We start from the raw sequence: 13,946 nt of genomic DNA, 5'->3' as shown, positions 1-13,946 counted from the left end.
TTATCTTGCCACTCGGGCTACTTTGGGCTTTGGTGACTTTTTTTTTTTTTTTTTTACTGGCTGTGGTCACAATATAACTTTTTTGGGGGGGTTTCTTTTCTGTGCGTTGGGCTTTCTGACGAGGTTATTTGACTTATAGGATCCCCATTTTTCTTGAACATATGAAATAAATATGCCTGTATGTAAATAAACTGATAAGATGGAATAGTAACAATCTTTGAAAACACAGAATAAAACACAACAGAATTTTTACACGGTTAGCTCGCACTAATCTTAATTTCAACAAAGCGAGCTGCTGTAGTACCGACCGATTGGGAGCTGCACTCACCTCTCACCGCACTCTTTCAAGTGCGACTGCACAAACAAGTTGCGACGTAGCTGCTTATTAAAGATTATAGAACAGTGCCTTTTAGCACGGCAACAACTTTGCTCATTAAAACTGAACAGAAAAAAATGTAGATTTTATTTAGCGTATTTTCTGAACTATAGAGCGCCCCTAGTGGTCAAAGGAAAATCCACAGAAAAAGACGCACCATCGTATTAGCTGCATGGTTCAAAATCGAGGAAAAAAAGTAGCGGCTTATAGTCCGGAAAATACATGTAGCTGTGAAGAATTTTTTTTTAAAATCAGAATGCCAATCTTACTTTTAATCAGCATAAAAGTCAAACTCAACACATTTCTTCCCCCCACGTTGCTCCCCATTGTTAAATTTTTTCATAATTTCATTTCAAGACCAGAATCGATTGACCTGTTTTACTAACGATGTGGCCAATTTGAGCAGAGGTGGGCAGCATCATGAGACGTTTCAACTCTCAAAACATCATTTCGGTGAAAAGACGACTCGAGCCGTTATTTGAAGCGGGTGACGATGTGTAAGAAAACAAACATGAAGCCTCCAATTTCTTTTATTTTTTGGGGGGGTTCTCGCTCTGCCATCGCTTCCGATTCCGCAGTTTGTCGAAGCCGTGTCCGTAAACATTGTTAATGGGGCTGGACAACGTCTCCCATCTTAGACGAGACCCCCGCAGTGGCTAATTGGGATAAATGCAAGCCCATGCTTCATTTAACCTCCTCGCCTGTCTTCTCCGCTCCCGTTTTTCCTCCTTCGCTTCTCCTTAAAGCTCAGCGCTCCGCCCGCTCTGTCATTGGCCACCGCCGCCGCTCTGTGCTTGTTAACGGGCCTCCGCGCTCTTTTGATACCACAGATGCTCTTATAATCCAAAAACACAGAAAGCGCCGTGGACAAGTTGTCGGCTCTTCTCTGGGTGACTGCGATGCACTTTCTGTTTTATGCGGACGAGCACGCGTTGCGTCGTGTTGTCAAGTCAATTAAATGAATTCCAAGCAGCGAACGAAGCAACCTCGCGCACAAGCCGTGCTCCGCGGGGTGACCGTTTGCCTCGGCTGCTTAGTTTGAGATGGCGAGACAAAAGGCTCGATAGACAAAACAGGGCCGAGGGCTTGAGCAGCCAGCGGAATGATGAGTGAACTACAGCCGTATCGTCAACAATAATAAGCGCGACCAAAATGTGAAAACATTGGCAAACGGAACACTAAAGATGTCGCAGCACCGAGAGAAAACAAGTTGCTCATTCAAATTACAAAAAAAAATAAAAATAATAACACCGAGACTATTAAGGTTTTTTTTTTTTTTTTTTTTCAGTTGCTGCTAAATAAATTTTAAAAAAAAATGTTGTCCCGATGTTGCTGAGGGTTATTGATTTTTTTTTTTTTTTTTTTTTTGCTGTCTATTGGCCCCTTTTTACACCACTTAATAAAAAAAAATTCAGACAAATTTGCATTTTTTTTGTGAGGGGGGCTGAAAAAAAAGGCGGTTTTATGAAAACTGGGACAAAATATTAAAAGGACAAATTAGTCCGTTTGAAAACGAGGGCGTATCAAATCCGAGGTGCCAACTTTTTAGGAAAAATTGTTGCTTTGAACGTGCCTCGACATGACGTGAACAACAAACACCTTCTGAAAGGAACGACAACATATCGTAAACATTCACGTGAATCACTTAATCCGTTTTCTATTACGTGAACATACTTAAAAAAAACAAAAACAAAACGAGTTCATGTGATATTCTTCATTGTGATTTCTTAGCGTGTTGCGCTGCGTCCATGTGACGCCATAATGTATTCATGGCGCTTGCCGCCCCATCATTGCTTATGTGATGTAATCTGGTCTCCCCAGGCTCGGCTCCCACCTGTGGGAGAGCGCGGGAGGGAGCTGCAAGTGCTTGCGTGATGTAAAATGCCTAATTTGGGGGTGGGGTGATTGATGGTTTAATATTGCAGCCTGCAACCTCGCTGCCCCCTCCCACCCAATGAAGCTGCAGGCAGGCGCCAAAGCCAAGCGCCGCATGTGTGTGTGCGTGCGCAATGTCACTTCCCATTCTCACTTTCAAAGCCAGCAGGTGGAATTAAAGCAATTCCGAGTTGCTTTTGTGTGTTTGTGAACACATCGCGCGCGTGTGTGCGGGCGCATCAGCGGCGTCGTGCCGGAGCTCAAATCTATTTAGATATATTAACTGCGGTCCAGAGTCACTGGTCAGTTATTGCAGCCGTTCCTTTGTTTGCTCATTTGGAGCGGTCCTCCCTCATCTCGCCTGTCGTCGCCGTTTGCTTTGAGATGCGGCGTGAGTGTCGCTTATCCTCCTCCTTTTGTTTCGTTCTTCGAGTAGTTTCATTAAAAAAAAAAAAAATAATCCTCTCATCTATGCAGCACGCGACATACGTTTTGTGGAAAGTGCATACAAAATGGCGATATCTCAAATATCAATGTTGTGAAAAGTGTTTGACACCGAAAGTTGATTTGCCCTTCGCGGGCCGCGTAAAATGAGGTGGCGGGCCAGATCTGGCCCCCAGGCCTTGAGTTTCACACCTCTAAACACAAACTCAACTTCTGTATAATTTTTTTTTTTTTTTTGTAATTTTTTTCCCTGGCAAAATAATATTTTATAATATATACAACATATGCTATAATTCCCATATCAGTATGAAATATAAATAATGTGCTGATTTTATCGTATGCATTTCTAAACAAACTCCAAAGTTGTTCCCCTTTCAACACTAAACCCAAAATGTCGTACCTGCGATATTCATCACAATCGACTCCAAATTGCCTCCAGGGGTAGTTACCTCTTTAATCAGTGGTGGCAAATGAGCAAACTTTTGCTAAAAGTTTCTGAAAGTGTTGGCACGCCAAAAGCGACCTGCAAATTTTTTTTTTTTTTCCCCTCTACAGTAATGATACTCATCGAAGAACATTCTAAGCGGCCAACTTAAAGCCATTTTGTCTCGACGCTAATTAATCTTTTGGAAACTTTCTTCATCCTCCACGCTTCTGCCCCCCCCCCATAATGCCCAAATGAATAACACCCGGGGAGCTGATAGAGAATTGACATCTGTATTAGTTATAAAAGTGCGACAAAGCGCATTCATCACCACTTTGGTGTTGATTTGTATTCTATACGGCTCTCTGAAGGGGAATTAATCATCATCCGCCTGTGAGTCATCTCGCCTCGCACAAACTATAGTGCCATTATGTTGTTTGTCTATTATGAGCCATAAGGAACGTCTGTCACGGTGAATGCATAAACGCCGCGCGGCATGGACAAGTGCAAACAGCGCACTCGCTACTTTTGGCCAAGTTTGGAGAGGAGAGGCGCGCCCGCACACACAGCACACACGCGCACGCGCAAATGCGCAAATGCGCAAGTGCGGGGCCGCAGCCTCGCTTGGTAGTTGTGCTAATATGTTTTTAATGTCTTTGGGAGGCTGTAGACATCTCTAATTTGTTTTTGTCTAAAGCCGTGTGCTTATGTGCATATGGGGGGGCGGGGGGGGACACATCAAAGCGGTAAAAATAGCATTTCTCATTAACAAGCCTTTCCTTCTCATTTATTTCCTCACTCGCCAGTTTGTCCACACCAGTTGTGTTTTTTTTTTCTTCCTCCTCCTCCCATGCCCACCCCCTCCCTCGAAATCGGCCTCTGAAGTGCTGAGAGGTTTGTGCCGGAAAGATAGCGGTCCGAAGCTCGTTGTTGGTCCTCGGCAGGCTTTCATCGCTCGCTGGAGGTCAAAAGAAAGCCTCGTCTGGGAGGCCGTCGAAATGTCACAAATGAGGTTGCAGACCAACCAGAAATTGTGGCCGCATATTTTCCCCCACTTGATCACATTTTTACTCCAACATGCATCAATTAGCGGTCGAGGTAAGATAAATAAATACACGTAAAAAAAAAAAACCAGAAACAAAATGTCCACGTTTATATTAATTTTAATGTGGACCCGTTTATGAAGCCATTTGTAAATGGTGATCTATATTTTATTGAAGCAGCTGGACACTTGGCTCACCATCTTCGCCATTTGTTTCCCCCCAATGTCCAATTTAAATATCAATGTTCTCCAATTCATCTCTTTTATATATATATATATATATATATATATATATATATATTATATATATAATATTTTTTTTTTTTTTTTTTTGGTGGTGGTGGGCCGGATTTCGCCGTTCTGGAACGAGCGTTTAGTCCTCACAGGCAGCGTTTGTAATCATTTAAATTTAATTGGCCTCATCCGCTTTCAACGACTGCGAAACGTGTTTTTTATTATTTAATCAAACACGATGAAACATTCTTGTCATGAATCCCCCGCCCCTTTTTTTTTTGCTCTCCTCCCGTATAATGCACAATTTAAATTCTATTCTAAAATATTACGCCAGGCTCAAAGCATTGTTTGAAATGCGTTCAAAGTGGAGTGACCAAAGTTGAACGACGACGACTTCATCGAAGATTTTAGATGCCAGCCTTCGAGATTTTTTTTTGGTTTTTTTTTGTAATTAACTTCCTCATTGCCAGCCAAGGTAAAACGAATTTACTTTTTTGACTTCTATACTCGTCAATGGCAGTGAACGAGTTCACTGACACATGTCCAATTCTGAGTCAGTGGTGAAAATCTCGTGCTTCTTTTGTCTTTGTACTTTTCTGACAGCTCAAAATGTTAAAAATCGAACAATGTAAAATGAATCTAATATTTTGCAATATACAGATACATTTCCTAATAGTGATTAAAAAAATACAAACGAAGAGGACCTTGAAAAAATAATCACATTAAATCGCAATTTGAGGAATTTTTAATTTTTTTTTACATTTTTTTTAATGATTGTTCACCCCAAAACTTCTGCCCTGAAAATAAAAATGATAACCGTCTAAATTATTCATAGGGGTGAATGTGAGTGATTGTTGATGTAACTGCCTGGCGACCAATCCAAGGCGTCCTCTCCCTCTTTCTCAAAAGTCACCCGAGATGAATTCCAGCCGGCCTGCAACCCACACGGAGACCGACGCTATGGAAAACCGATTGATGGATATTATGCGGGTGTTGCAATTTGACTACTTTGCCGCCTGCTAGATAATGCTCGGGAATTGTCACATTTCGGAGATGTCAGCTTGGCCTAAATTTCTCAATTTCACTCTGGATTCTGTTTCCATAGTAATGGCCAGCGACGAGTCGATTGAACATGCAGTCGGTCGGGATGACTGTTTTCAGACGGTCACCGTAGTTTTATATCCTCTGGCTCAAATAAGTGTGGCATATATTTTCCGGGGGATTTTTTTTGTCTCTTCGTTTGGCTGGACTGTTTTCGAGTCAATGAAGGTGGGCCTCTTTTTAAAATGATGAGAAGAAAGGGAACAGGGTGATGCAAATCATCCCTGGCCTTAACGGAATACACTTGACGTTGCTGTGGAAACGGTTAATGAGTCAGAAGGTCTGCCAAGGGGCGTGCGGATAAATGTATGTGAACGCGTGCGTGTGTTGTCTTTTCTTTTACGTTTCGTCGATTGGCAAGCCGCGTCCGACGCATTTAAGGGAAGCTGATGAAAATCGCGGCACTTACTGGTCAATTTATTAGGCGCTAATGAATCTTTGTCAGTGCACTGGAAAATTCCTTGACGGCGATAATGCTCCGTTTTGATTGGCTCTGTCAGCGTGGTAACAAACGTAGCCTTGCCTCTTGAGCAAATGTGCCTATTTTGCTCGGTCATGCTAGCTAGCCAGTTAGCTAACTGGATTGAATCTGGCCGCTTGATAGCTAATTCACGCGCTAGCTAAACGACCACCAACAAATTATCTACAAATAACTTCAAACCAACTTCTCTACTTACAAAACTGTCGGCCTTAACCTCTCCAAAAAGACAACAAAGCCTGGAATCTCTGACAATGTGTTTTAGTCGTCCCGCTAGAGCTAAAAAACGAGGTATTAACTATATAAATCTGCTGCATTATTTTATTAGCATTATTAGCTAGCTAGCAAAGAAACGAACCAACAAATACAATAGTGTAAAACGAAAACAGATTAGCTTATAACACCATAACACTGATGCTATTTGTTAGCCTGTTAGCATCAAGCTAAACAAGCTATGAGATTGTTTTCAATGCAAAAGGTGTTATTCTCTTTCTTTTATTTTTAGTTTGACAACAAAATTGAGTCGAGTGGCAATGAACAGCTTGAGTTTTATTTTTTTATTATTTACAAAATTGTTCACTTTCTGCCAAACTGCTGCTGGTTGTCAAGCGAGTTGAGTTGACTACCACCAAATTTGACTGATTCTGCTCGCATGTCATGTCTTAAAAAATTTTTTTTCCTAACTTAAGTCTGGTTGCTCTTATCTCAAGACACCGCAGTTGTTTGGAAACCAAATTTCGTCGTGGGAGTCCAAACTAATTGTCGTATTAGTTTATGCAAGTGTACCTAATGTTGTGGCCGTTGGGTGCCGTAATACAGTGAGCTTTAAACTCCTCTCCGCGAAGTGCGATTAATTGGCCGCGTGAATGAAAGTGTGAGCTGCGTGGTCACTGATGCAACACACACACACTCACGCGCACGTGCACACACACACACACACACGCACACACGCATTGTGTGCACATATGTGCTGTTCTCCCTCTGCAGGCTCATATCATTACCCACCATTACACCCCCCATTTGGCATGCGCCGGCCAGATCGATGGAGGCCGATAACTCTGTCTCACTCCAGGCCGGCCCATCTATCTCTATCTCGCCAACTCTCATACCTCGCCTTCCTTGTCTCTTTTTCACACCGCCGCTCCTTTTTTCTGCAAGCGCCCCAGCCGCCACGACGCTTTCCCGCCTGCGAACTGTATCCAACCCACTTCAATGACCGGCCCTCCCTCTCCCTCCCCGCGTCTTTGTCACTTGCGCTCGGCGCCAAAGTGTCTCTTCATCTCCCGCCGACCAAACGTGGCCATCGAACGCTCTCTAATCTCCCGAATCGTCCCTTGTTTCCAAGACATATTTCCCTAAGTCATAGTGTGATGACGGGCATATCAATCACCTCGTATTTCCATTTTGTTTCAGCTTCACTTTAATACGCCTCCTCTTCCTCCGCCGCACCCTCCCGTGGTCTTTCATCTTCCTCGCAGTCTGTCACCCATCTCGCTCTCTCTCCGATCACAGTTGCTGCAGCTGCGTCTTTGCACAGCACTCGGCCGACGCGCTTGCCTCCTCGTGCACCACCGGCGATGTGTTCACGTTAAATGTCTTTCTTTGTCTATCGACAAAACTTTGATCACAACTCTGATTAAACGTAAGGATACAAGAATTAAGAAGCGTAAGTCATCTTAGATTGACAATTTTGTGAAAATGTAATAAGATAATTCATTGACTGCCATTGACGGCTAAAGACGTCAAAGATCAATTTCTTTTTTTTTTTTACGTGGTGTGTAGTGAATGAGTTAATTGGGTAAACTCCAGAGTTGATCGCTAACCTGCAAAGTCAGAGTTTCAAGACGTTTGTATTTAGAAAAAAAAGACAATTGTCGGCATGAAATATGAAACAATCTAAATAGAAAACGGTAATTATCGTAGTAGCTGAGCATGCTTTTTTGTGCTATATAACTAGCTACCGTATTTTTCGGGCTATAAGGCGCAGTTTCAATGAGGTGGTCCATTTTTTTGGGAGAAAATATTCATATCGAGGCCACATCGGGTTATAAGACGATTAAGGGAAGCAAAGCAGTTCAGCAAATAAGGCAAACTTAATTTCTCGTCCAGCCGACATCCATACATAAGGCGCACCTGATTATAAGGCCCGATTTTTCCCCCCCTTTTTTTTGATTATTTTTTTTATTATTATTTATATATTTTTTTATTTTATTTTTTATTTTTTTTAGAAAACTAAATTTGATTGGATTGCACCCAAGTTAAGCTATATTGACGCTACGTAAAGTATAAGGCACAATTCCCGCAGGTGGCCTGCTCAAAGCGACCCCGGCGTGGAATTAGGATTTCATAACATTCTCACATCACGGACACCTGCCAACAAATTATCCGTCAGCTGGATAATTGAGAAAAGTCTGAAGAGGAGGAAGGCAAGCAGCTCAACCACGTCTCTTGCGGTGACTCTCCTTCCCTTTCCTTACTCTCTCGAGCGATCTAATGACGTTCTTGCCCTGACTGCGCTCCTCCGTGATCTTAATTTCATTTGGATGGAGCGAGTCTCTCAGACGTCTACAGGCAGGCTCCCCGTCCATGGATTTTTTTTTTTTTAGCTTCGCCCGTCGCCGATTTAATGGCGAGGCGATGCCACGGATTGACGAGCGCAACAAGAAACGCATCCGTCACGGCATGTTCTTGTGGAAAAAGGAGCAATGATGGAGGAGGAGTGCAGCGGATTTTTAGGAGAGGGAAAATATTCTTTTAGTTAAGTGGCAAATAGAAATGCGGTGGTGTGGCGAGCGCTCGTTTGTTTGGATAGCGTGTGGGAGTATTTGTTCGACGTTCTTTACTGGAAATGACGACTATTTTTTTTCGGCTGCTGCAACCAAGTTAGCGTGACTATTTTTTTTTTTTTTTTTATGCCGTGCGAAATAAATCCATTAAAAGTTTGTTAATAAAAATGTTTATTTTTGGTGGCCTGTCAATAAAAAAATGGGAGTAGGCTTGCTTGTAAACGGGTGGAGTTGCGATATCATGTAGACATATTTTGATGAACGGCATACAAATAAAAGCGAATAAAAACTAACGATGAAATACTTAATTCACACGATGACTCCAGTTGTATAAGGAAAAAAAACAAAAAAAAAAGTAAAAACCCTAAGGCTCGTCTTTTCATGCTGGCTGCCGGCAAAATTGCTTATAGCAAAAACAAGTTTCTTTGATTAAAAAAAAAAAAAAATCCCAACCGACCCCTCGCAAGCGCCTCCTCGATCGGCTCAATGAAATATCTTTTTGTGCGGCCTGGCTTCATATTGTTCATTTGATAGCTTTCTGGAAGTCACGACACGTGTGCTAACTGAATCCACAACTTCACATGCAATGTGATGTTTGACCCACAGGAGGGCGCTAGACTAGAAAGTGCTGAAGTCAACGGGAAAATACGGGCATTTTAGGGCTGCTCCGCCCACATTTTCACTTAGAGGACAAGAGAATCAGCACAGCCCAAAAAAAACAGCGCATCAGTCCGCTTTTTGCTTCTCACGTCCGAAAACGGCCCTAAATGAGTCACATCAACTAACCCCGGCGCTGCCTTTTTTCCCGCCGTGGCTCCTGCAAACGATCATCGCTTTGGGAGCAAGCAGCCTGCCGGAGCCGTACGAGCCGAAGTTGCTCCTTAAACTCACGTAAGAAGACTTTGCCTCCGCGTTTAATGAGATGAAACTCTTTGTGTACTTTTGTTGACCGAGCGTCGTGAGAACAAACGTGTTCTCTTGAAGAGAGAGGCTCCAAAAAATGGACCGAAACATCCTTTATCTACTTTTAATGCGCACACCCTGGCTTGTGCATACACCAAAAATGTTGATTCACTGCTCTTGAAAGATAATAATAAGGAACGTCGAGGCAGGAAAAGGCCGCAAGGACCTTGTTCGTGACCTTCCTGGTATGGGTCCACGAGAACGGTGTGTTCTCGGTCTTTGCCGGTAAAGCGGAACCGGTGACCTGACGAAAGAGCCTGGAGGGATAAAAGGACGTTGTGGAAGGTTTTCCATGCTACGGAACTGTGGGAATATTTCACAGTATTAAAAAAAAAAGTCATACATATGCAGATATCAGGCTGTGCTGATAATTCGATATTGAGATTTATCGCGATAGTTAGGTGATTGATATCAATAGAAAATGGCCGGTGTGCGGCATAATTAAGCCGATGACACTCAAGTTATTTCAATTTTTAAATAAACTTTTAAAATTCATTTGAGGATGGCACTCCGAGCCTTAAACAAGACGGCTTGTTTAAATAATTGTGGATTTAATTTAGACTGAACTGAGTGTTTGACTTTTTTTGTCTAGTTTATTTTGAAGGTGAAATTTTAAAATAATACTAATTGGAGTTCAGCCCTTTAACCCTTGTTTTGTTTGTTTTTTCCCAATAGTAAAAAAAAAAAAAAAAATCGATATCGACCCATATGACATACTTGCATCGCAATATCGTTTTCAGCCATATTGCCAAATGAATTTCGACGCATGCAAGCGCTCGCTGAATTGAATGTAGTGTTGCTCACTTTTGCAGGGATGTTTTTTTAAATTTATTTTATTTGTTTATTTATTTTTTTTAGCAGCATATATTGTGTCCCATCTGCAGTGTTCAAAAAACTGCAATGCGCCCACACAAGCTCTTTTTTTTTTTTGGTTATCGGCTTTTAGCCATCCTTCTGTTTCGAAAAAAAATAATCTTGCGCATTTGGAATGTTATCATGGCTGAAAGTCTGATTTGATCCGTGTTTCAGTTCAGATACCGGCTCGCTTGCAAAACTGCAACAATGACTTGAGTTCGCTTCCCGGCAGGCACACTTTGCCGACATTTGCAACAAGGGCACAGCGAGGCATCTCCGCTGACGGTTTGGATGCTCAAGCAACATCGCAAGGACATTTTGCTCACATTCTAAAGCCGAAGGTCTCAACTATTATATTTGCGATATAAATGATAAATGTCAATGCGGAGCTTCGGGTTTGAAAATGTCTGCACTTCGATAACGGCAGCTGCTAAAGGTCTCCGGGTTTCTTTGTCGCAATCACGCAGACGGTTCTTTTTCTTGATCACTTTGCAAAGATCACGGCCAGAAATGTCCTGAAAGCCGTTCGGGCCTCTTCCGCGGTGAAATGCAAAATCGAAATTTGGACATCCTAGTGGTCAACTACAAGAAATTTGACTCACTACATTGAACGTGGATTTTTTTATTTTTATTTTTATTTTTTTTAGTGAGGTGTCAAACTCGAGGCCCGGGGGCCAGATCTGGCCCGCGACTGCATTTGATGTGGCCCGCGAAGGGCGAATCATGTGCGTCAACTTCTTTGCCATTGATGTGGCCCATCCATAAAAATGAGTTTGACACCCCCTGGTGTCCAGGATCGGAACTTTTGGATACCAATGCGGTCCGATAATGGCACAGATCTCAGTGTTGGAGCATCATTTGTCTTTTTACTGTCCACTTTACACGCCGTGCATCGCACAAATATGTTGGGCTGTTTTTGTGCTTCGTGTGAGGGTCGTCACGGCGCCACAGAGAGGAAGGACCGACTCGAGTATTTGACGGCGCTCAGTATCCTTGGCTGTTTTCGGGTTTGTTTGGCTTGAGAACAATATTTCACAAAGCTCCTCCGCTACAGTACGGCATGTCCGGCAAGGAGACAAATCACATGAGTTGACGCCAAGGTCTGAAATAAAGCCAAGAAAGGCCATCGATCTCGACACGAAGATAAAAGTAATCAGAATCTCCAGATTAAAGGCCTAGTAAATTTATTGACGTCTGATGAGAGCTGCAGGGCCACTTTTCTGGTGTCTCTTGAACGCTTGGCTAAGGTGGCTCCTTTTATGGGCACTGAAATTATTATAAGTTAATATATATTTAACTTAGAAAACCAAAAAGGAGGAATTTAGTTGAAAAAAAGTCTCAACAGTTAGTAGAAGTGGTGAAACATAATATTTGTCCTTCAAAGGAAAACCACACACCAGCCAAGTAAAAGAAAAAAAATATTTTGACGTCTTCAGCCGTCAATGGCAGTCAATGAGTTAAATAATTTCCACTTCAAATATGGTTGAAAAAAATGGGATAGCTTTGGGATAACGTTCTGTTCCAATCCGTTGTAAACAATTAGACAAAGTGACGCCAAGTGGTAACCTCAAGGTCACTTGTAACTTTTCTTTGATCCAGAACTTGTGCTTCAAAGCGAACATTTATTTCAAACTTTTTGATTGGCGGGCCTCAATGGGTTCTAAAATTTGACAGCCGGGCCGGACCAGGAACAGATGGATGGAGTGTTTTGTTCACCTCACCTCATCGGAGAAAAAAAAAAAAATTGATTTTAAATGAAAGTCAACAAAATATCTGTCTTTGAAAAACCACCGCATTTAGAAAATAAAACATTATACAAGGTTTATTTATTTAATTTTTTTTTCAAATTCAGCGGGCCAAATTAAAACGTTGAACGGGCCGCATGTGGCCCCCGGGCCGTAGTTTGCCTCTCACGACAACGATAGCATGTCAATATCTCTCTGGCCCTTCCACCTCTTACTTTTACAACAAACCCGACAAACATCGTCGTCGCTCGCCATCCACCTTTACTTGAGCTTGCTCGCTAAAGCCCCCCGACGGTATCCCACTAAACCCCACCATTCTTTTGTGCCTCTAGTCCGCTGGCTGCAACGGTCCCCGGAGACGCTCCTGGAAGCCCCACATGTGCTCGTCGCTGTCGGGGAGATCCGGCCGACTACATCAGTATGTGCGAGAGCTACAGCGAGATCTCACGGCTGGATCCTATTTCAGCTGATCTGGCTCTCCTGAGACGTGGAAAGGCAGAAAGAAAAGACTTTGCGCACCTGGACCAATCCGGAGGGAGCGTGATGTCATCGCTAAAGGTGAGAAATGAGAGCCAGCGGGAGATGGAGCCAGATGAAGACTGGAAAAGATTTGCCCTGTTCACGCCGATCGCTTTGTGTGGGAGTGCATTAACATGGACGTGGGCGGGAGGGGAGGCGAAATATGCAAAGCAGAGCGAGGAAAGGCGAGTAACTCCTTAGCAGCTGCGCAAAAGGACGAGGCGTTTCCTTGACTTCTGCGGAGGCTCTCGGAGCGCTCGGAGGAGGTTTCTATTATTTCTGCTTCAGGTTCATCTCGAATACAAGGAGGGAGGCTTTCAATCTCAAAGGATAACCTGACGGCTGAATTTGAAGCAATTGCCCAATTTAGGATATTTTCCCGTAAGAGGCGATATGAAGAATTCAGCAAGCGGCATCTGCAGACAAAAAAAAAGTTACAATTATGTGTCTGATTGTATAACTTTACCAATTAATTTTACGCATCTTACACGGCTAAATTGTTAGCTATGGCGAGGTAAAAACACTTTTCTGAAAATTTTATGCGTACTATTTGTTGTGGTTGTCAAATTCAGAGATCAACTCAGCAATTTCTTGTCCGAAAATGGACTAAAATTATTAAACAGAAAGATAATTAATCTGCTGTGAATATTTTCTGTTTGAAACGATCTAAATGATCAATCGATTAAGATAGCTGTCGATTAATTCGATAATCGATTAGTTGTCGATTAATTGATTGTGTTAATTTTCATGGCTCAACACGTATACATATTTTTATTTACTCCCCCCTTAAAAAATTAAATAAAATTAAATAAAAAAAAAAAAAAACACAACATATCGTCATTTAGGCGTAAACCACTTACAACAAAAGTGAGCACGTTTGTGTCGAGTTCATTTGAGGGCCCCGTACACTTACACTGTGATGAAAGTTGCACACTGACGAGCATGATTTCTACAGGGTGGTCCCAGGAAAATATATACAAAAAATATTTACAGAAAACGAAGAAGTGTGTCGTGACTTTTCGGAGAACAGCAGCATTCTGGCGACTACCAAATCAGCGGCACGTGCCAAACAGTACTTGCGTTAATTTCCATTCCATTATTCAT

General features: G+C 42.5%; 1 protein-coding gene across 1 annotated transcript in view; it reads left to right on the top strand.

Moving 5' to 3' along the window:
- The window catches only part of LOC148322134 (uncharacterized), a 47,592-nt gene extending 34,245 nt beyond the window's left edge, over nucleotides 1-13,347 (top strand). Inside the window, exon 3 of the mRNA XM_088317181.1 lies at nucleotides 12,656-13,347. Within this exon, the coding sequence (XP_088173307.1) occupies nucleotides 12,656-13,043 (388 nt within the window). The 3' untranslated portion in view covers nucleotides 13,044-13,347. The remainder of the gene's footprint in view (nucleotides 1-12,655) is intronic.
- Nucleotides 13,348-13,946: the final 599 nt, after the last annotated feature.

Source organism: Idiotropiscis lumnitzeri, chromosome 15 (assembly GCF_059441095.1).
Source record: "Idiotropiscis lumnitzeri isolate Australia: NSW breed Sydney's pygmy pipehorse chromosome 15, RoL_Ilum_1.0, whole genome shotgun sequence".
NCBI lineage: Eukaryota > Metazoa > Chordata > Actinopteri > Syngnathiformes > Syngnathidae > Idiotropiscis > Idiotropiscis lumnitzeri.
This window is presented reverse-complemented; position numbering and strand designations above follow the sequence as displayed.